Source organism: Puma concolor, chromosome C1 (genome assembly GCF_028749965.1).
Source record: "Puma concolor isolate L17-30 chromosome C1, mPumCon1.1.hap2, whole genome shotgun sequence".
NCBI lineage: Eukaryota > Metazoa > Chordata > Mammalia > Carnivora > Felidae > Puma > Puma concolor.
This window is the reverse complement of record NC_141674.1, coordinates 62,479,011-62,503,465: the sequence shown is the minus strand read 5'-3', so window position 1 is coordinate 62,503,465 and position 24,455 is coordinate 62,479,011. Positions and strand designations below refer to the sequence as shown.

Here is a 24,455-nt window from a genome sequence, read left to right as displayed (position 1 = left end):
AAAATGAACTCCATAGAGTCTATGAAAATAGGAGGAAACATGACTTTCAAGGCACATTGTTTAAAATGTGGGGCATAGGAGGATCTGTTTTTAACCAGGCTAAGAACACTGATAACATTTGTAAACACATAAACATTTGTAAACAGGAGTACTTACTGTGGTTCTGATTAATTGCAATATATGCTTATATTATGAATTATCACTTTCGATACAGTAGTAAGACATTTGACAGGAAAATTGCACATAAGGAGGTGTCTCTGTGATTCTTGAGCTGTATTAATATTTTAAAGCAATTAAAAGCTTAATGGATAAGGGTGGGAGAAAGGAACAAACTAATTTAGCTTTAGCAAGCAACTTGAACATTCTCCACCACTCACTATTTTACGTTTTGCAGAATTTCCATCTGTATAAATAACTTATTACTTCTATTAAACATGCATTTTCCCTAAAGCCTAATGTTTCTTCAGTAGAGACCAATTAACTGGGACATTCTTTTCTAAGCTAGCCAATTATTTTAATTACTAGAATTTTTTTAAAAATGTGCTTGCTTTGCATAGATTTGACCAGTTGAATTTGCCCCCCCTCCCCCAAATGCATGGACTTTGTATTCTAGAAGATGGAAGGTTTTTGGTGAATACGTGGATGCCAAAAATACTTGTAGAACTTTGGGGTTCTGCAGAGCAGCAGACTAACAATCTTGTGTCAGTACTCCATTGCTTTTCATCCTCCTCTCTAACTTGGTGCCTTTCCAATCCAGCAGTCTTTTGTTAATAATTATTGCTTGATTAATTAATTAATTCAGCTTCCTTATTCTCTTTGTGAAGAACCATGGCTTGAAGGATGAGCAGGCAATTACCGAAACTAAGGAGGAGCTATAAGGTAGTAGGTGGGCTCTATTATAACAAAACTTGAGGGTGTGCTCCCTTATTCTCTTGAGACTGGTACCAAAAAGTACACAAAGCCCATATTTAATGAGCATTGAAGAGTTAAAAGCAAAAGTAATAAAAAGACATTTCATTAATTAGACCTCCATGGAGGTGAGGGATGCTTCCGCTGAAAGAATGAGCACCACAGACACAGAGTTTGTTGGGTCGGGGGTGGGGTGGGGGGGGCAGGGGGGTGGGGGATGGGGAGGGGGTGGGGGATAGGGAAGGGGGAGGGGAGTGGGGGGGTGGGGGGGTTAGTACCCTCCTGGCACTGTCAGGAAGCCAGTTACTTTCATGCAAATGACAGGACTTCCCAAAAGGCATGCAAAAAGTCATTTCCAGCTTGCAGAGAGACACTGAACACACAACTAGGGAGGAGAATAAATACGAGTGATGATGAGAAGGCTGAATAGGAATGTCCTAATAAAGTAGAAAAATGAGTGAGCAGACTGGTGGAATGGGAGAAATCCCAAGAATCAAAAGGAAAGAGGTAAAAATCAGCTTATAGAAATTTAGAGCAAGGGTAACAAACATCCAGAACTGTTACCACTTTTGCTGGTGATAGGGGGACTTACAGAGGGCATGACCAAACACAGTCGTGCTGAGTACATCACACCTAACAGCTGAAACAGAGTGAAAATGGTGTTAGATTCATTAAAAAAGGAGGCCACGAGAGTGAGGTGGTTCTAACACCTCAGTACCTTCTGTAAGCAAACCCAAACCTAGGCCTCTCAATGTCTCAAGGTTAAGAAATTAAAACCTAAGAACAACCAATCACAAGCAGCCAACTAAGCTTTCCCAAATAAGGCAACTGCTTAAGCTGTAGTCAATCAAATAATTTCCTTGCTTTGCTTCCTTGTCTTTTCTATAAAAGTCTTGGTCCCATTTCCTGTGGGTGAAGCAGTCCTAACCACTTCTGGTTTGGTTCTGCCCTATTCAAATAGATTTTCACTCAAAGAAACTTAACATTTTGAATATGCCTCACTTTATCTTGTAACAACAGAGAAAACAGGATACTCAAAAAGTGCTGAAAGAAACAACGCTAAAATTGGGTCTTAGCCTAGCTGCCTCCTGAACCCTTCATTCATTTGTTAATTCATTCTTACTCTAATTGAATTATTCTTTGACCACTTACTCCTTCATTCCACAAACCACTCCTTACTATGGAGGAGCTAGTGGTCAAAATTCAAATCATTTGCATGCCTGCTATCCTAGTTTGGTCTTAGAAGAAGGCAGACCCCCAGCAAAAGCTCATAAACTGTTTACTTCTTCAGTAATGCAATCCCTGGTAGCAGGAACCAGGAAAGTAGGAATATGGAGGAGAGGAGGGAGAGCCAACCCTACAGTGTGGTGTTGAGCTGGATGCCATTTGGTATCAAGGGCAACTGATTGCCAGTCTCACCAAATTGTTTTCTGAAGCACTATGACTGCCTCAGGACAAGGGATTGTGGTAAAGAGAGGAGAAGAACTGATTTCCTGGCTCTGGTGTCTCATTGGTCAAAGGATTACTCCACAGGTGCACAGGTGTTAACAGCCAGGTTCTGTTGCAAAGGTCTACAGAACCTGAGACATGTCTCCTCAAGCAATAAGGGAGGGAGCTTAATAGCAGTGATCTGGGAGGTGCAGGGCAGTAGAGACCTAGCCTGACCTGAGGCAAGGCATGGTCAGGTTGCCCACAAGAAGTTGGTTATGGTGATGGTGGGTGACTTAATGGCAAATGGCATAGGTGAGGCCAAGAAGATCTGAAATGACCCTTAAGAGGTGTCTAATGCTTGAATCTTGGAGACATTAGTAATTAACTGTTTATGTTTAACTGCATTGCAAATCTGGTTATAATTTTATCCATGTTGTGCCTTTTGTGTTATTCTCATTCTTTTTGTTATACGGCCTAAATTGTTGGACCTTAACTTAGGTGTTGTCTTACAAACACTTACATTTTCTCAGCCACAATCCTTTCATTAGTTTCCCAGGAAATAAATGATTAGCCCTTGGTGCTTGATCGATTCCGCTCTCAGTCATGTTATATTAAAGCATGGCCAATTGTTATGGAACATTTATCATGTGCCTCACACCGGGATATGTGCTTTTCATGCATTGTTTTACTTAACCTTCTCTGTGAGGTACAGATGGGAAATCTGAGGATGAAAGTGACTAAGTAACTTGCCCACAAGAGGTCACACAATGAGGGGAAAAAATAGAACTTCACCAAGTCTGACTCTAATGCTTATACCCTTAACCACTCTGTCAGTGCTTTTCTTTTTCTTTTCTTTCTTTCTTTCTTTCTTTCTTTCTTTCTTTCTTTCTTTCTCTTTCTTTTCTTTCTTTCTTTCTTTTCTTTCTTTCTTTCTCTATTTGTTTTTTTTTTTTTTTTAAAGAGAAAGAGTTTGAGAACAGGGGACAGGGGCAGAGGGAGAGAGAGATAGAGAGTCCAAGTGGACTCCATGTTCAGTGTATAGTCCAACTCAGGGCTCGATCCCACGACTCAGGGATCATTACCTGAGCCAAAATCAAGAGTCAGATGCTCAACCAACTGAGCCACCCAGGTACCCCTATGTCAGTGCTTTTCAAAATGTGGTCCCAGGACCAGCAGCACCAGCATCTCCTGGGAACTTACTGGAAATACAAAGGTTTGGGCCCCACTCCAAAGCTTCTGATTTTAAAACCCTGGGACTGAGACCCAGAAATCTGTATCAGAATAAGTCCTCTAGTAATGCTGACACAGGCTGACATTTAAGAACTGCTTTATGCTATTCTGTTTCCTGCAGTTTTGCACTTGGTATAGGATAAACATACGTCATCAATGTCCCATTCATTTTTATTCTGATTACTTCAAATTATCCTCAATCTTGACATTGATTTTTTTCCCCTTAGACTAATTTGAGTTTCGGGAAAGGAAAAAAAAAAAAAAAAACAACCCTGAAAGAAGAATCTGGTATTCTTCACTGAGGATTCATTTTTGAAGTGGCGTTGAGCAGACCACCAATTATTATATGAGTACAAAACTGAAGGGCAAACCAACATTCAAATGATTTTTATTGCATTTCATGGTCTGGCTGGAGTCTTACCCTTTACTGATTAGTTGAGATAAAAGATGAGATGGAGGTTAGTGAAATCAGTGAGCTTCAAACCCTTTTTTAAAGATGGCGAAGATACCTTTCTTCTGCATATAAGCCCATTGCTTAAAAGACAGATACTTGAGATAATATTCTTTTTATCTCACTAATTACACAGAAAGCCTGACTGAGAGTGCTTTGGAGATGTGTCCTCATCAGCAGGGCTTGGCACCCGTGGCAGTGTTTCAATTCAAGAAGCCTAATTTAATTAGTGCCTTGCCACTGGGTCGGCCGCTGTGCTGCCTTGGATCTCTGGCCTGAGGAGAAATGGGCAACCCCTGCTCTTTTTATTTCCAGTTAGCCTCATAAAAGGTAGGATGTCCAAGGAGGGAGAGGAACTTTGCTTCTCCATCATGTTTTGCATACGGTGCTAATTGAGCTGACAGTCTTGGACCACAGTCTGTTACTGCACTAGCTGAGCCTTCAGCTGATACCGGGGAAGGGACTACAAATGTCAAAGGGCTCATCTTTGCCCTCGTGGCTCTTGAAATATGGAAGGGAACGGATCAGGGGGAGCTCTTCAGTCTGCATGCTTGAGTAACTTCAAGCAACACAAAACTAGGAAGGAATAAGGTATTCAAATCTTACTGGTAATGGCTACACTATCTCTCCCTGCTTTCCCTACCCAGTGTGCTAATGAGGAGTGGAAAACGTGAAACTCCTTGGCTTCCCTAATTGCTGTGCTTTGCCCTCATAACTTTTTTGTTCCTGCTTATCACGGTGAGAGTCTTGCTTCTGTCAATCATTTCTGGTTCATTCTGCCTAGAAAATAACAATGTGTATTTTTTGAGCCTTGAGATTATTCCAGCCCCTTCTTTTCCATAATTAACACAGAGAAAATGATGATGATTATATTTTTGGTTTTACTTTGCAATAATGAGCCACAGCAATCAGGAAAGGTTTGTTTTTTTCTGGTCCCTGAAACTTCTCCTGGGTAATTCCCAAATTTTCCCCAGGACTGCAAAAGTGCAGATTTCTTTGCTTTTACCATGGTTCTGGCTCGTGAACATTTGCTATTTTTATTCTGTTCCCTCCACACAAAGGAGGCAGTACTGGGTAGTGAACAAATCATGGATACTAGTGCAAGGCAAACCTAGTTTTGACACCTGGTTCCAGTCTATACTAGCTTAGATTCATTATCCACTTGAGCAATAAAGAAAAAAAATATTTCTCCCTTTCCAGAGTTATTTGGAGAAATGAGCGAAATAATAGCACGTATAATCACCAAAAACAGTTCCTGCCACATAGTAAGTGCTCAATAAATGTGTTTTCTTGCTATTTTTACTTAGCATCCTCCTTGTTGGAGAATGCTTTTTTGGTTCTTGTATTTGATTTAAAGGATTTGATTTCTAATTTGATTTCAGGTGTAAATAAGACATTACAAAATAAGACCATCCTAAGGTTGCTGGATCTTGGCTCACACTGCCTCAGAAGGATAAGCTCAGAAGTTTGCTATTTGCTAGGGGGTTTTAGGGACACTGATGGTTATTGCCACATGAGAGAAAAAAATCTCCACCCTTCTCATGCTCTCCTCTTGTAGTACAGCTCTTTGGCTGCATGGTGATTTAAGAATAACAATAAACAATATTTACAACAATATCTGCTATGCTGTTCCAGGAACTATACAATGCATTTTATATTATATGCAATTCTTATAGCAATTCTACAAGAGAAATGTTATTTATTACCATCTTACAAATAATAATAAACTGGAGCTCAGATAGGTTAAGTGACTTGCCCAAGGCTATACAAGTACTGTAGAAGGTCTGAGTGACTTCAGGGAGAGAAGGAAGGAAGGAAGGAAGGAAGGAAGGAAGGAAAGAAGGAAGGAAGGAAGGAAAAAGAAGGAAAGGAAATTATGACAGAGCAAGAGAGAGAGAAAGAAATCAGGCCCTTCATTTCAGATGTATTATCTAGCACTAGTCTTTCCCTGTACCACTAGCACCCATTTTTCCCTCTTTCCCAGGGAAATGTCAGCTTTGGAAATAATTTAACCCAAATAATCACTCTGTTGGAATAACTCTCTCCTGGTGCTGCTGTAATTTGGCTTACAATTATAGCTAATTGAACATCTTCGAAGTGAGCTCAGTGCTGCATGCACATCGAAAAAAATGTAATGTGCTAAGCATGCAAAAACATGATCACAGAAGTTCATTTTTACCAGCAGAAAAAGAAAGCAATTAGTGAGACATTTTTCAGCAAGGAGGAAAAAACACACGCGCACACACACACACACACACACACACACACAACCTCATGATCTCAAGACTAGCTCTGAGATGATAGCTGGGCCCCATTAAAGGTGCAGTAATGAAAAGGGCTTGCGAGCTACAGGTTGGCATCTGTGAAAAGGTTCCCCTTCTCAGGAATCAAGACATATTAGTCTCATTATTTGCAGATACTTGACAAGAGCCAGAGGGAAGCACTAACGTAGGGAGATACATTGTGGAGAGAGGAGGTGGCTAATTAAAGGAAACAAAGAAAGGGAGTGTCACAAATTTGTTCTAGAAAATCCCCCTCTAAAAGAGGCATTTCAGACATAAATTTCAGACATAAATTTTGTCCTTCCTCAGGACATGGCCGCATTCCATGGGAAACTGGACGGACTGCAGGTTTACCCCAGCACTGTCCTGATTATACATGTAATCAACATCACCCCTACTGTGAATCTTTAGTTAAAACTGGGTATTAAGTTACTCAATTACTTATATTATTATTTTTTTTAACTTTCTAAGGTATTCCTTTCAACTCAACTGATAAAAGGATGAAGGCCACCCCAGGCTAGGTGCTGGCTCACTTCCTAAAGCAGCCAGAGCAGAGGCCTAGAGAGAGAGAGATGTAGAGACAGGGGCTCTTCAGCCAGCTCCTTACTAGAAAGCTTTATGCTTGTATGACCACTTCAAGCTCCTTGTTCCCGTGTATTAGAGAGCCCCTTGGCAAATTGCACGGTGGGAAAGAGCATCTATGACTCCAGAATGACTGGGTGGGGAGACGAAGAGGCTGCAGGCCAAAAAGGAGTGAATGTAAATGGAAGTTCCGTGCTTTTAACTTCTACTGGACTGTAACGGGCTAGCCCCAAGCTGTTCAGAGGACTTACAACTTTGTAACCACAGGTCATAGAAAAGGCTCGGAGAGGTTTTAGAGGTGGGGTCGTTGTTCTGATAGAAATTACCCTCAAGAAACGTAATTTCTAATCTGTAGGGGGAGAGGGGAGGATGAAGGAGCTCACCACAGACATGGGAGGAACAATCAGCACTTTTCCCATCCAGTTCCATTTGTCTATGAGCCCACATTGCTCAGGAGAAGAAAGCAGATTTGTCTAAATGTAGTCAAAGCTCGGCTCTAGATTCCTTTCATTGTTCCTCAAGACCCTAGTTGTCCTCTCAGGATTTATCCTGTCATCCTGGGGCAACTTTGTCCCCCAGGGCACATTTAGAAATGTCTGGAGGCTTTTTAGGGGAGCTGTTACTGGCATCTGGGAGTAAAGGCCAGGAAGCTGTTAAACACCGCACTGTGCACAGGACAGCCCCCACAAAGATGATTCCCTCCGACCTGTAAATAGTGCTGGGATCTAGAAACCTTGATTTAGCGACTACCCAATCTTCCTTTACTCTTTTTTTCATTAGCAAGATTAAAAGCAGTAATTATCACACTGAATTTTCATAATTTCCTGCCTCTTTTTTTTTTTTTTCCCAAGTCTGCCTTTCAGTAGAAAAACTATTTTGTTTGGTGGAAGGACTCCCTTCTTCCTGAGTGGAATGAACATGGATAGCAGATTTCTCTCTCTCTCTCTCTCTCTCTTTTGAGTCAACTCTACCCCTGATGTGGGACTTAAACTCACAATCCTGAGATCAAGAGGCCCATGATCTACTGACTGAGCCAGCCAGGTGCCCCCAGCTCTCTCACTTTTTGAAGGAAGGCCAGGGGTACCTCAGACATCCTCCCAGTGCGCTGTGCCGGACTCGGGTATGAACAGCAGGTTTGCGTTTGCAGATCAGTTGTCATAACTGTACCAGTAGCATTTATGACACCTTGATGCTGACAGTAACAGGATGCCCAGACACCACAGAGCACTCGGTATGAGGTAGAAAGGAGGCTCAGTAAGTACATGCAGTATTTTGCAAGCGTCTTGATCTGAAGGTCATTACTTCTTTGTACCAATATGTCTTAAAGAACACTTACTCAGAAGTCAGTACACTTCTGAATCCATTTTGGATGACAACAAAGAACTTTAATCACAGAGCTGAACACTAGAGGTAACTTAATGAGAGAAGAAAACGAACAATATTCTACAAAATCAAAGCCGTGGCTCTCAAATGCAAGTCCACATAATTCAGTCTAGGAAAACATAATCATTGTGAAGTGCCCACCATAGTCTTAGGCCCCATCTCCAAGTAATGATATAAATTTGCTCTTTCAGTTACAAAATTCAAACAAATTTTTTACATACATTCTGTCTTGGTTCCTTTGCATTTCATTCCTTAACCATAAATCCAAAGCCCAACTTGTGGTAGGGAATTAAAGAGGACCAGTATAAACAAGCCAATTTAAGGAGACCTTAGAGGGTAAAATATTATAATTGGAAGCAAGCCTGCCATGGTAGGAATTGTTGCTGTCAGTTTGGGGGAAATCTCTCCTTAGGTATATGCGGAACGCTGTCAGCCGCTGTCCTCAAAGCTGCCACTATTCCGGCCAGAATGGAAATGCATCGGGCTCATGGGATCGGACACGTAGCCTGCATCAGAATAGAAGTTCAGCTGTTACGTATCGGCCTTTCAGTCCATCTTCCCAATTTTTCTTAACCAGCCTCACCCAGTGCACCACAGCTGCCAAGCGGCTCCTCTCGGCTCACGTGAACAGAGAGTCTGGGCGAAGGCTGCTGGCAAGCAGTCGTAAAACACAGGCAAAATTTAAAATGCAAACATAGAGCTGAGACTAGAGGAACACAAATGATGGATGTGTGATTTAGACCCACGCAGGCCAAGTTTGGAGTAAAGAAGGGGACTGTTCCAGAAGGGGGTGTATCACGATGGCTAAAATCATGGGCTTACAAGTCAGGCCAGTGTGGGTTTAAACCTTGGCCCCACTACTTACCGGTTCTGTGATTTTTGTCCACTTAACCTTTCTAAGCCCCAGTGTCTTCATCTGTAAATAGGAACACTAACATCACTTATTTGTAAGGTTGGTAACGTTGGTAAGACAATCTGTACAGTGTGTGACACAGTGAGTGTTGAGCAAATGGCAATTTTAAAAAGAAGGTGGAACTAGCAGAGAGAAAAAGGAAAGAGGCACTCTCTACAGCAGGTCAGCTCTGGTTGGGTTTTGTTTTGTTTTTCCTCCCTGAGCACCCGGTTTTTAAGTGTACTTCAATGCTTAGGTTTAAATACCGGTGGTATTTGATGCTCGTTGAAGCAGTAGCCCTGTGTCCACAGAATGCAGCTAGTGGCTCAGGATCCGGCCGCTGTCCTAGAGAACACAGGACACGTGCAGGGAAGCAGTTAACTTTTCCAGCGCAAGTGAGGAAGCCGTTCATTGCTTCTGGGAAAATGGGCACATTTGTCAACGGCTATTGCTGTTTTTGCTCCCTGTGATAGCTGAGTTTTCAGAACCAACTCAGCCATCTACATTTTCATCAAGGCATCTAGCAATATGCAGTTGGATAGGCTTATTTATTTTCGTAAGAAGGGTCTCTGTCAACGTCTCTCAGGCAGCACATAAACTCTCCAGAGAGGAGGTGCTGGGGCTGCTGCTGACTGGCCTGTCTCGCTCACCTCCAGCAGGGTTGACCCCGGTCAGCTGGCAGGAAGGCTGTGGTCAGGGGAAGCTGAGATGAGGGGAGGCAGGATACACACCACTGAATCCTAATTTCCGATGGACCTACATAAAATCTACATCCTAAAGCAAAATAGTTCCTTTTGTTAAGACTGAAACTGCACCTTCATTCCAGGCCTGGATAGATGCTTTCATAAGCTTGCAATCCTTTTATTGCTATCATCAACCTTCTAGTGTACCACATGCGATTTTACTGGCTTGTGATGCTCCAGTGGAAATCTGATTGTGAGTGCACATCCCTCTAGTGTGTGTGTGTGTGTGTGTGTGTGTGTGTGTGTGGTGGCGGGAAGGGGGGACACTCTCCTTCTGGGATGGGTAGCAAAACCAGCAGGGCCTGGGTGCTGACATTTTTTATTGATGCATCCTGCCAAAGTTGAACGACAGGCCCTTGTGTGGCCACTTGGCTTAAGAGGAACCCAAGTGAAATTTGACCACAGGCTTTAGGAAAAGACTGAGCCGTGTCTGCACATTTTGTTGCTGTAGGGCGAAAGGTCTCACATACAGAGAAAATTGCAATGCATGTAATTTTATCTTCATTTTCTAGCCCTGTCTTTGAGGGTGGAGAGGAAGAAACGGTTCATAATGCAGCTATTTTACCACACTTGGTTTATAAAATGGAAATGGAGGGCAATTAAAGCATTCTTTCTTGTACTACGTGATGTTCCTAGAGGGAGATCTTAAATATATCTTCTTTGCCTGTTGGGGCTCTCACTCCCTTCAAACACCCTAATGTTTTCTTCAACTCTGGCACAAACATGCATAGGGAAACCCAACTTTTGCCTTATTGCATTACTTTTGTCTTCTCCATCTTGAAGAATTCTGCTCAAAGTCTTATTCCTTTAAGAAACAGATCGTTAGGTTAACGAAATGCTTCATCTTGAAATGTTTCATCCACCATGAAAGGAAAGACTTCTGGTCAAAGCACACATTTCAAAGCGTGCCCTGTATTTTGTGGTTGTGTGGTCACATCTGTAAAGGTTTGAAAAAATGATAGTATATCTATAAAAAATGTGATGATGTGACACTTAGAGCACATTTTCCCCGGTTACTGGACTGGCCAATTATGCTGTAAAGCTGATGATAAAAAGCACTCGGCTGCATTCTAGACACGTCCTGGGAGTCGGAGCACAAAGTTTCCTTTCTTTAATGTTCCCAAGTAGTTTGTCTGCATCTATCCAGAACATTTTTTTTTCCTTCGTTTCTTAAAGGCTTTCTAATGCCTTAGGTAATAATACTTGGCAAACGAGGTGCACTGGTGAGGATCCCAAAGCTGAGGGTTTCCAGGGTCTATTACCATTCACTAAATCAGAGAACCGGGAACACATCATCCAATTTATTCTTCCCCAAACCCAGTTCTTGTAATAAATCTGATCTCTTTAACTGACATACATTTTTTTTTCGGTCCTCCATATTGTCAAGGAAAGTTCCCATGAATAAATGAGCCCATTGTGCTAAAATTCCAATTAAATATAGAGACTCTCGGGCTTAGAGGTTGGAAAAAGGACATTACAGGCCTAGCACATTAATATGGCAGCTGGTGATAAGGGTGATTACCCAGCCTCTGGCTTTCAAGGGCCTGCATAGAACTGTATTAATTATTTCAAAGAGCTTTATTAATTCCTTCTAAAGTAGACCTGTGCAAAAAGATACCATCAGTGATACCTCCATCGCCTCTCTAGGTTTTTGAGGGGATGGCTGGGTTTACAATTTACCCTTAGGTACTTGCCAAAGGGGAGGAGCTCCCCCAGCATATGACGTAATTGTAGAAACTCATCTCTTGTTTTTCTCCTCCCTACATACCTGTGATGTGAGGCTTACAGGCAGTGAACTCAGGAAGGTGGCAACGGGGTGTTTGGAATATCACAAGATGCAGGAGACTTATCTCTTCTTCCATGTATACACACACTCTGATATACTTGCACATATCCTTACACACTTATGCACACACACTAGTAAACTCAAAGGTAAATGCAGAGTTACATAAGATCAAAGTTTGTACTTTTATAACATACTGTTTTTAAAGCATCCTATTATAAAACAGAATCTATTCTTCCTTATTATGAATAAATATCACCTTCCTAGGGGAAGTTTCCTTAATCATTCTGAACAATCTATGTACTTACCATATTTGTCAATGGGTGATAATTGAAGACCCCTCTTCATCTCCTCCAAAGACAGGCCTTGAGAAGAACACTGTCCAGCACTGGAAAATTCCATGCAACACATGATTTCACACTCTGAAAATTACGGTGGTGGTTTGCTAACAACATTTTTATAAAACACAACTTATTCACTCAGGATAGATCCCAGAAAACTGGCAAAGTAATACAAAGGTATTTTTATGCTACAAGTGACTAGTTGGGAGAGAGCTCAGAATTATTTGGAGTAAGTCATATCTCGGTGTGAGTACTGGCTCTTCCAGGTAGGCTACGATTCCCAGCTGTGTAAACTTGGGCACGCCACCCTTTCTGAGCCTCAGTTTATTAACCTGTAAGATGGGAAAAGTGCATAAATAATTTCCAGTTTGTTTGGATGATTAAATGTAACAAAAAGGAGTGTTGAATCTAAATCCTGAGTTAATATAATTGCAAGTATTTCTTAAAAGGAACTAATAGCCAGAGTATTATCTTAGTAATAATCACTATCAGTAAAACACATGTCAAGAGATATTATTATTTTGCTGTTATTATAGTAGGAATTATATGAGATAGTGATAAGATTTACTGCATGATTCCAATGCATTAAACGCATAAGTCTATCATCTCATTTAATCCTTATTACCAAACATTTCTCTCATTTTACAGATTAGGAGACTGAGGTGGAGCAGTTAAGTAACTTGTTACACAGGTTTGGTAACTGGCTCATCTATGGTTCAAACCCAGGTCTTTTAGATTCCAAAGCCTGTGTGCTTATCCGGTACTCAAACAGGAATTTCTTCTTTAATCCTTCTCTTCCTCAGACTTCTGCTACCCTTTTACCACACTGGTTAATGGGCTTGTTTTCTTTTTACCTCTTCAGACTCAAAACCTGAAGTCATCAAAACCCTCACCCTCATGGCGAATCACATCTGTCAGTTAATCATATATCTGTGGTTTCTCTTGTGTCCATGTCTCACCCAAACTTTAGCGTCCTCCAGGAGGCTTCCCTAGTTCCCCCCAGTGCTCCCCTCACTGTGCTCACAGAACTCTCAATTCCCCCGTCCCAAGCCAGAGCTCTCATCTCGGTTCCTGGCACCACACCATTCAGTTACTTACGCCAAAATTTTTCTTTTTTTCACAACTCTCACCTAATGCAAATGTTTTTTAGCTCTGCCTCCATTATGGAACCCTAATCCATTCATCTGCCTTCTCCTTCAAGATCCGGGCCATATAATTTTCTTGTTTGGATCTCCGCAGTTTGCCTCTTAATTGATGTTCCCGCTTTCATTCCTGTCTCCTGATAACCCATTTTCCATATATTATCCAGAATGTTCTTTTCACAGTATAAAACAGATTAAGACATTCTCCTACTTAAATCATTCTAGTGGCTTCCCAGTTCATTTAGAGTAAAATGTACTCCAATGCTCTCCCCTCACCTACAAGGCCCTGGCCCTGCCTACCTCAACCTCAACTCATACCCTTCTCCCCATCTTTTGGTAAGCACTTCATGATGTCCTTTCTGTCCCTTACACCGTCCAAGCTCTTTCCTAATCCAGAGCTCTTGCACTTGCTAACTAACTCTGCATGGAATGATCTTCTTAATGAACCCAAATTCTGCTTTAATGAACCACTGCCCTGCCTTCAGCCATGCCTGGATCCTCTGTCATTCAGGCCTCAGTTGCAACATCACCTCCTCAGAGAGGCCTTCCCTGACCACCATTCCAAAGTGGCATTTCCTTGGCTTATCATCACTTTCTATCTCATGTCAATGTGTTTCTTTGACATGAAGCTATATAAAATTATCTTGTCCATTTATCCATTTACTTATATATTCTATCACACAATGAAGTTGGGAGCCTTGTCTATCTTATCTCCCTTATTCCCTGCTATATACTCAACACTTACAGTGCCTGGCACGTAGGAGAAACTCCAAAAAAAAAAAAAAAAAAAAAGTTTTGAACAATTTAATTAATTGATAGGTCCTTAAATAATGTCCTTCTCTTAGGTCACTCAATCCTCCCCTGTACAAGGTCTTCTGGTAACAAAAATCCTGCCAGGACTCTCCCCTGTTCCCCACTGTGGTTCCTCAGGCCCACGTTCCAAACCCTCTGCTTCCAAACCTACTTCCGTTCTGTGTGTATCTCATGTTTTACAATTCCTCAGTATCTTTTCTCCCCAAGTTCAAGCCACACTAATAGACTTTGTACTTTCTAAAACATCCTGAATTTTCCTTCCTCCACGGTTGTGGTTCAGCTGCTCTCACTACTTGAATCTGCTTGGTAACATCTTTTTTTTTTACATTACATTTTTTTTTAACATTTATTTATTTTTGAGAGACAGAGAGAGACAGAGCACAAGCAAGGGTGGGACAGAGAGAAAAGGAAATGCAGAATCCGAAGCAGGCTCCAGGCTCTGAGTTCTCAACACGGAGCCCAACGCGAGGCTCGAGTGCATGAACCCTGAGATCATGACCTGAGCGGAAGTCCAATGCTTAATCAACTGGGACACCCAGGAGCCCCAGTGACATCTTATTTGTCTCTAAGGGGAAGCATTAAGAAGGAACATTCTGGTGCTACACTCCCTGAATTTGAATCCTGACTCTATTACTTACTAGCAATGACCTTGGGCATACGTTATTTAACTACTCTATGCTTTAGATTATGCAACTATAAAATGGGAATTATATCAACACTTGACTTCTAAGGTTAATCATGAGAATTAAAGAATTAAGAAGTTTAAAAGATTTTGGGGAGTGCTAGTATGTAGTAAGCACTCAATAAACGTTACCTACTTTTATTATGTGTCAAGGTCCAACTCAAAGGAAACATTTCCTCAAAGTCTTCTTGGAAACCCCACTCAGAATTTCATACCCTCTAGTACTTTGTACTTCTAGCACAGTGCTTATCAGAGTCTGCCTCTGTGTGTGGCAACGGCCTGTATTGTATGCTAGTGAAGCCCACTAAACAGCCTATTCCCGGAGGTCAGACATCCCATCTGATATCTTTGGATCTCCCACAGGGCTTAGCTGGTACTTTGTAAATAGTTAAAACAAAATTATTACAAAATGTCCACCTGAAGAAGTGAGATTTTTCTAAACTCTAATATAAATTCACACTGCTTCATCCACTTAGCTGCCTTAAAATGACTGCAGGTTTGGCCTCACTTTCTTAAGGGATAATGTGAAGCTGTTTCTTAGAGGGGAGCAATGATTAAAAAGAAGAAAAAGTATTGCCTTAAAGTGGGACATGGGATTATCTCAATCAACATTAAATGGCAAACCACACTCGGTTCTGGGCAACAGACTGTCATTCAAGATATTTTTCAAAATAAAATTTACCCTACTAATACCCTAAAATTTACCTACCTACTAGAACCTCTTAAGCACTCCAGCTCCTTTTAAGAAATGTGCTGTACATAGTGGTCTTGGCAACAACAAGATAATAGGGAATAAATATTTTATCATCAAAAAGGCTATCTGGTTTCCTATGAATAAAAGCCCATCTCCAAGCTGTCTTATTTATTCAGTTGCTAAATGCAATTCATGCCAGGGGACTTAACCTTCTGGCCCAGGGGATACCACATTGGCTGGTTCTGGACGCTGTTCTAGGATGACAGACAGATGGAAGCTAACTGTGCCCAGGTCAAACAAAGCAGAAGAAACCAAACCCTGATCCATGGAAGTAGTTGTCCTCAACTCATGCAAATCCAGAATTCAGCAGGAGTTTCACAGAAGCCCAGAGTTAAGAGACATACCGGGACCTCTGTTGGCTGAAGTTGTGGCCAGTGAAAATAGGCATTTCCAGTGATGCAGCTGTCCCATGAATTCAATGAAAGTAAATGTGAACCAATGGCAGGTAAGAAAAGCACTCGATTTTGCAGTGTTTCAATACTGCTGGTCAACTAGGTGGCCTTCTTTATGTTAAAAGGACCTATATATCATACAGAGGCATATATATCAATGATATAGGATATTATATGAGTGATTTCATGTATATGTTTAATGACAGTGTAATGAAATTTTCTCTTTTGAAGAGAATAGCAGAGGGGTGCCTGGGTGACTCACTCAGTCGGCTGAGTGTCCTACTTGGGCTCAGGTCATGATCTCACAGTTCGTGAGTTCGAGGCCCACATCAGGCTCTGCGCTGACAGCTCAGAGCCTGGAGCCTGCTTTGGATTCTGTGTCTCCCTCTCTCTGCTCCTCCCATGCTGATGCTTTCTCTCTCTCTCTCTCAAAAGTAAATAAACATTAAACAAATAAAGAGAATAGAATCTTTATGTTAGTTTTTGCACACTACCACATTATATTGATATATCTCACTTTTAGTGCTAAAATTAATTTCAGTTATTTTAGGCTAAATAGTTCAAATTAGTTCTGTGATGTACATGTACAGATAAACATAGTCATTGGCCATTGTTTCTTACAAAGGTGCACTGGGGAATGAATAATTTATTCAGAAAGAAAAAATCCATCATGTTAGATTTGCTTTATTTCTTTTTGGTGAGGATAAATTTCTTTTTTTTTTTTTTTAAACGTTTATTTATTTTTGAGACAGAGAGAGACAGAGCATGAACAGGGGAGGGGCAGAGAGAGAGGGAGACACAGAATCTGAAACAGGCTCCAGGCTCTGAGCTGTCAGCACAGAGCCCGACGCGGGGCTTGAACTCACGGACCATGAGATCATGACCTGAGCCAAAGTTGGATGCTTAACTGACCAAGCCACCCAGGCGCCCCATGGTGAGGATAAATTTCAAGGGGGAAATATGCACATCTAGTTTCCTCAGATACTGGACACTGTTTCTCCTGATTGCTTGTAAGTAAGAAGGGGAGATCTGTGCCAAATGACAAGTGGTTGGATTGAACTGTCACTGGGTGGATATCCAGGACTGATCAAGACTTCAGGTAGGTGACATTCTCCAAAGGGTTAAGCTGAGCCTTAGACACTGGGAATAGTTAAAAGAAAACACCACATTTCCCGAAGTTAGAATTGTCCCAAAATAGATTGAGTTGTTCTAGAAGGGGGTACTGTCTCATTCCTGGAAATTTTGAAGGTATGGCTAGAGTACATCATGGCCGTGGGTGCGGTAGAGGGATCCAAGTGATGTGCCATTCCAGGTCCTTCTATTTCTTACATTCTAAGATTCTTTGGAAGGTATTCATGAACCATGTAGATTTCGTGAAACTGGCTTTGATGTGTTGGAAAGGCAGCTTGAGATTACATTTCCCACTCAGGCAGAAGATTTTTATCTTCCTTATCTGAAGTGTCTGACATTTGTCCATGGCTGAGTGCCTCATTTCCCTATACCTGCCACAGCATACCTGGCTACACATTACTGCTACTACTCAAGGTGGTGTTTGTAGCTTTTTGTCTATATACTTTTCATTTGAAATAGTAACTGAACCGTGCTATTTGCCTGAAGGAACCATCTCTTTTCGTGGTCTATTTCAAAGGAAGAACCGCATTGCCATCTAAGTTGAAGCAAAGGAAAAGTGTGGAGAAATCACTTTCACATAAACCCATCATTAAGGATTTGACTGACGGGTTGTGTAAGTCTGGTACTAAAAACTCCTGAGCTCCTTCACAAAAGTTTTTATAGAAAATAAATTTGTAGGGGTGCCAGTCAGTTAAGCATCCCGCCCTTGATCTTGGCTCAGGTCCATGATCTTATGGTTCGGGAGTTCAAGTCCCACATCTAGCTCTGTGCTGACGGCTCAGGGCCTGCTTAGGATTCCTTTTCTCCTTCTCTCTGCCCATCCCCTGCTTGCTCTCTCTCTCTCTCTCTCTCTCTCTTTTTCAAAATAGAGACATAAAATTTTTTAAAAAGAATATAAATTTGTAGAATATTCATGTTGCAATGCCTGAGGGGTGGAGAAAAACTCTAAAACACTAATTCATCTCTCTCTTTTTTAATGTTTATATATTTTTGAGAGAATGCGGGCAGGGGATGGGCAGAGAGAAAGGGGGACAGAGGTTCCGAAGGGGACTCTGCACTGGCAGGCTGACAGCAAAGAGCTGGATGCAGGGCTCAAACCCACGAACCACAAAATCGTGACTTGAGCCAAAGTCAGATGCTCAACTGACTGAGCCACCCAGGTGCTCCCACACTATGTCATCTCTTAATCCAGAAAGGTATATTGTTAACCAGAGCCTATGAGGAAGTAAGAAAAGTACTGTCTAAAGAGAATCCAGGGAACTCTGGTGCCATCTCTTCAGAGTGGCAGGAGCGGGCAGTGCCACAATGAGTTCAAATGGCCCCATTTAGAGCCTCAAAATCAGCCAGTATTGTGGCTTCCAAACAAAAGCCTGCCAAATGCTTTTGGTACTGGAGCAATGAATCATGGTTTTGGCTGTGGGATTTCATAAATTCTCAGAGTATTTGCTAGTGTCATAATGGCTTCTGACTGAATTACATTCCAAAGAAGACATCAGGTGGGCATAGAGTCCAAAAGAAACCATTTTTATCATATTCTTCCAAGTATGGTTTTCACAGAGCTGGGGTCTTTGATTGGGTGAATTAGAGCAAATGAATATAGTCTGCATGGATTGAAAGCAAGACTGAAATTAAAACAACTAAATAAAAACAAAGAGACCTACAACATTAAGTTCTACCATAATGATATAATAATCTCTTATATTTGTAGAGGGTTTTATAGCGTGAGCACACTTTTATATCAATTAGCTTAGAGTATTTTTACAAAACCTCCATGAGGTATCTGGGAAAGCATTAATTTTACCTCCATTCTATATCAGGCTCAGGAAGTTTGAACAACCTGAATAAACTCACAGAGCTAACAAGAGGCAGAGACAGAACTTGAACAAAAACGTCTTCAGACTTCCAGTCCATGCTCTTTCTTCTAAAGCACACTACATTTAATAGCAGTCCCTGTCAAACTCTTGTTCTGTTTCCATCTGAGGAGCTCACTGAATTAGTCATGAGTTACAGTTTTGCACTCTTTGCATATAAAGACCAACACTAAGATCCTCATAGAAAAATATCCTTTATCATCATAAAGAAGCCAGAGTCAGCTTTCTCATGACTTGCTTTGTTAGGTCTTTAAGAAAATTTTATTTTCCCCTACCCAACCTTTCTGAATAAGATGTTTATAACTCTCCACAACTCTCTGATCCTGTGCAAGGTTTTCTAAGCTGCATGGATTCATCTTCCTAAACACTGCTCCGGCTATATTGAACAGAAAACCATTAGGTTACTAGTGTGATTAAAGACTTCAGACACAATTTTCTTCCATTCAAGTTGGTCCAATTAGTTTTTACGCAGCTAAAAGTGCCCTCAGGCTACCTGTAACCTAGAAGAGTTAGTCATTTGGACTTTGCCCAGGCAACACCATCCAAGGCCACACAGCTTTGCAAATATGCTTTGTGGTGTGTTAGGTTTTTTTTTTTTTTTTTGCCATCTGTCATAATGATGTTACCTGTGAAAGAATATTAGCAAGGAGATCAGTGCCATATGCACCTTTATCCCCTTCCTCAAGAGGAATGTATCCAAGTGAAAAGTCATTTCTTTCACTCAACATGAAACACACACAGGTAACAGCTAACCAGAATTTCATTTCTTTGACACTAATCTAAGGGACTAATACAAAGAAAAGATAGAGAAGCAGCCTGCTGAGATCCCTAATAAAGGTGTTTACACAAGGAAAGTAAACGCTTTGCCATAGAAAAGGCTACTAGAGTCATCTGGCTGCTCCTTTTGGCATTTAGCTGAAAACAAATAGATCTATTTAAAACAGATCTGTCACAAGGGATAAATGCCTCTCCATGCCTTACAATGTCTTTCTATGTAGCCCACCTTTTCTCTGGCCTAAAGAGAGGCGACATTTCTATTAGAAATGGGATCACCTTTGGCCTAACTTTGAAACAGTCCAGTCAGACTCTTATGAATAAGCATTTGTTAATTTATCAGTTAAGTTCAACATATTTATTTATTCATGATTTCATCCCACTGTTTTCAGAACATTATTTTGTCTTTGTCAATATTCCCCACTTGATAATGTCCTAAATTAAAACAAATTTATTGCTCCCATTACAGTGAATGGGCAATGGCCAAAATATTTAATGGGGCCAGGGGTCAGTGCAAAATATCTCTTTCAGGAAAATCAAACCCATCAGCTTTCTTTCAGTGGCAAGTGTCCCCAGCTATAAAAGGCCTGAAAGACTTGGCAATGGGTCATGGCTCTGTTTGAGCCATTAGGCAAATATCCAAGGTCTCAACTCCCCCATTTTTAAGGGAAAAAGCAATTAGGAAAAGAATTATGAATAAGGAAAAATGCAGCAAGAATTGAAACTGTGCGCTAATTCCTTGATGGCTCATCAATTTTTAATGTGCTTAACAGTAACGTAACAATACTACCACCTCTCAAGTTACCTATACTTTAAGCAGGTATAAATGAGGAATTGTGCAATCCAGTAGGAGGTGAACTTTGCACGCCTTGACTGCTTTCAAAACTGAGGAACATCCTTTAAATATACCAAACATCTTTTTCTTTTTAAGTTTATTTATTTATTTTGAGAGAGAGAGAGAACGTGTATGCACATAGGTGGGGGAGGGGCAGACATGGAGAGAAAGAGAATCCCCAAGCAGGCTCCACCCTGCCAGCATAGAGCCTGATGGGGGGCTCGAACTAACAAACCATGAGAACATGACCTGATCCGAAATTAAGAGCTGGACACTTAACCGACTGGGTCACCCAGGCACCCCAGCAAACATCCTTCTTATCCTTCACCTTCTGTACTTACTATCATTCCCCCTCAAAAAGAGGAAGTATTTTAAATATTAGAACTAGGAGATCTTAGGAGCATGATGATCATAAAGCTCACTTCTCACTCCTCCATTTTCCCACCTCATTTTACCAAGAATGAAATTGAAGCCTTGTGAAGTGAAATAACTTACCTAAGTTCATATATTAAGGTTATAGTGATATCAGGATATAGCTTGGGGTTCTAGACTTCTTTGTTAATTTTTATTCCTGTTTTTAAAGAAAACACGGAAACCAAATTTTGTTGCATACCTGCTAAGTGTCACAGTCTATTAGATGCCTCACCAATCTTATTACATACATTTGCTGCACCTAACAACCCATTTTACACGTGTGGAAAACAAGTTTAAGTCTTGTCCAGGATCACACAGCTGTAATTCAAATGTAGGCTAGGCAGGACCCAAATCACCTGCTTTTCCCGTTTAACACTGTTAGCTCTGGAAATGATTCCAAATTTATACCCACAACCTTGTCTCTCTCCTTCTCTTCATGATTGATTATCAAGCACAATGCCAGGTTCTGTGCTAAGTGCTAGGAGCCCAGATATGAGTGTGATGGACATGTACTCTACCCTTTGAAGTAAATAGAAATGTAGACACGTGCAGGTGAACTTCAATGCCTGGGGACACAGTATACTATAAAGGGCACCCTCCCTACACACAGGAGCTGCAGGATAAGTGGATTCTCAAAGGGAGGGAATTACTGGGATAGAAATAGGTTGGGGCCTGTGCAAAGACCTGGGAAATGAAGTGGCCAAAGTAAATGTATGAATTTTTTTCTTAACTTTTTGTTTTGAAACAATCTCAAAACAAAGGAAGGTTGCAAACATGGTATAATTTTCTTTTTAATCCTGAACCATTTGAGAGTAAGTTGCCAATCTGATTGTCTACCATTTCCCATATACCTTAGTGTATTCCTAAAATAAAGACATTCTCCTACATAGCCTAATATAATCATTTGATTTCGTCTTCTCTCGGACTCCGTTCAAGTTTTGCCCATTATCTCAATTCTTGCTGAGAATCACACACTGTGTTTAGTTGTTACGTTTCTTTAATCTCCTTCAGTTGGAAACAGTTTCTCCGTCATTACTTGAGTTTCATGACCCTGAACAATTTTGAAGATGACAAGCCAGTGATGTTGCAGACTGTCCTTCAATTTGGTTTTATCTGATTAAATTAAAATTACATGTGATGCGGGAAGCACCACACAGGTGTTGCTGTGTTCTCCTCACTCTATCCCATCACATTTTGATTTATCCCATTATTGTGTTCTTAATTTTCGTTACTTGGTTAAGGCGGTATCTGACAGGACTCTCTACTACAAAACTACTCTTTTTCTTTCTGTAATAAGGATTTTGTGGGGTGTTACTTTGAGACTATATAAATATCCCATATCTCAACCAAATTTCAGTATCTTCATTTATTTATTTCTGTATGGATTTCGTTATTACTTTATTCAAGGGGTTGTAAGGTTACTGTCATTATTCATTTTGATGCTTAAATTACCCCATAGTTGGCAAGCAAGAGCCCCGTCAAGCTGTCCCTTTGATACACACCCACCCTTGAAAACCTCTCTACTCTGTGGCACCAGACATTCCAGGCTTATTTTGTACACTCCTTGTCCCAGCCTTGAAATCTGCCATTTCTCCAAAGTGCCCTGTTTACTTTTAGTGGAGGATAGTATTTAGAAATGAAGACCTAGATGCTTGGTTGAAATGTTGCTGCTCCCAGACCCTCTCACAGAGCAGGCAAAACTGAAGAAGATGTATGTACATACATACGTGTGTAAACACATTCAGACCTCTTCCTCCACTCTCATCTAATTCCAATACAATCCAACGTCACAAGGCCCATTCTAGTTTTCTCCCTTTCCATGTTTCTAACATTCTTCTCTGACAATGAGAAAATGAGAAACCTGGTTCCCATTATCCTTAATATGATCAATGCCCTGGAAAGTACAAATCCCTGACTGTTGTCACACCTGCGTCCATCAACACATACACAGATGTCCTCCTTTACCCCACTTGGGCTCCACTGTTGTCTCCGGGTGGCTCTCCTTACCCTCTTGTGTTCTGACACCCCACTCTGGGCTACATTCCCACCTGTCTGCCCTAAGCAGGTGCCACCTCACCTACCTTGGGCTCCACTGAGCTGTGCCCCGTGTGACGCCTTCTTTACCCTGTGTGGGTTCCAGTCACTAGGACAGGGCTGCCTGTCTATACTTATACCCTATTCACCACCCTCATGCTCCGACTTCACCACATCAAGCACCTTCCTGTAACTGATACCCTTCTCAATCTGCATGGAACCACAGTGGCCACCACCTACCTTCATAAATGTCCTTCCCACTGTGCTTGGGCTCTGACACTCTATGTGGGGTAACTTCTTCACTGACTCCTCTCATGTATGCCCTCCTTCCCAGGCTTGCACTCTGGCCTCCCATGCCAGGTTGCTCTCCCATGTAGATGCCTTCCTCACCATACCTGGGCTCTAGCACCTTGGCTGGGTAGCCCCAAACCCTCATGAAAACTCTTCCCTCCTCCCACTCTAGCTCTGACACCTCATGCTAGCCAGCTGCCACCCACCACCACTCTCGCCATCCACATGGACATTCTCCACACCTTACTTGGATTCAAACATCCTGTTCCACACCCCATGGAGAAGTCACTCTTGCTCAGCCCTATCTAATGGCTTTGGGACTAAGGCATTTAGGAAGAGGGAGGAAGAAAGGAAAAGAAGAGTAACAAGGATGGACTTTTTAAAATCTTAATTACATCCTGTCACACTCCTGCTGAAAATCCCTCAGTGGCTGATCAACCTTCTAATGCCCTGTCCTGGCTGCTGAAGTCGTCATGGTTTGACCTCTAGCTACCTACCTGGGACTTCACCCTGTAACACTCTTGCCTGCCTCCTATCCTGTGTCCACAACAGAGGCCTTCTGTTTCTCCTCTTTTTCCTGTCTTATGAACTCTGCACTTTTGCTCTTTAGCCCTGCTGAATGTTGTTTCCCAGGCTTCTTCCTTGATTTCATGATTCTAACCAGCCCATCTAAACTACCTTTCCAGTCACTCTATCCTACCAACCTATTCTAACTGCCTGCATAGTATTTACCACAATCTCATTTTGTGTATTTATCCATTGTCACCTGTATAGGTAGATACAGTACTCTGCCTATATACCTTGGTCTACTTGGGAAGTCACCTTTAGAAGTTTGCATACATGCTCATGGTTTCCTGTGTTTCTCTGCACTTAAAGGTGGGGTGGGGGGTAACTAATGCTCCTTCCCACCCACCCAAATGAGTTACCATCAGTGAGGAACAAGAGTTGGTGGATAAAGACTCCAGCGTCCTTGCTGCTTGTTGGGAAAATTCTGAGACATGGTCTATACCCTCAGAGTTTACAACATAAAATTAAGCCTTCATTGCCCACAGCAGTGACTTACTCATTAACATACATATCCCTTTATTTATTTTTTCTTCCTTCTCTTTCCTTCACTGTGCTTGAGATCACATCCCAGAAAAATAATTTTCACTCACATCCTTGTCTCATGGTCTGTTTCAGAAGAAATCCAAATTAAGATGGCCTGCCTCTTTCAACTAGAATGTAAGCTTCATGACAGCAGGGACTTGTCTTGTGTACTACTGTGTCTTGTTCTCCAGTGCCTTAAACTCATT

General features: G+C 41.5%; 1 protein-coding gene across 3 annotated transcripts in view; it reads right to left on the bottom strand.

Annotated features, from left to right (window-relative positions):
* Positions 1-6,811: 6,811 nt before the first annotated feature.
* TNNI3K (TNNI3 interacting kinase) overlaps positions 6,812-24,455 on the bottom strand; it is a 293,732-nt gene continuing 276,088 nt past the window's right edge. Inside the window, exons 23-24 of one of the 3 annotated variants that reach the window (XM_086717284.1) lie at positions 11,995-12,074; positions 6,812-8,774 (exon numbers count right to left, since the gene is read on the bottom strand). In XM_086717284.1, coding sequence (XP_086573410.1) covers positions 8,698-8,774; positions 11,995-12,074 — 157 coding nt within the window. In that variant the 3' untranslated portion in view covers positions 6,812-8,697. The remainder of the gene's footprint in view (positions 8,775-11,994; positions 12,075-24,455) is intronic. The other 2 variants (XM_086717283.1, XM_025912718.2) reach the window with 2 other exon arrangements.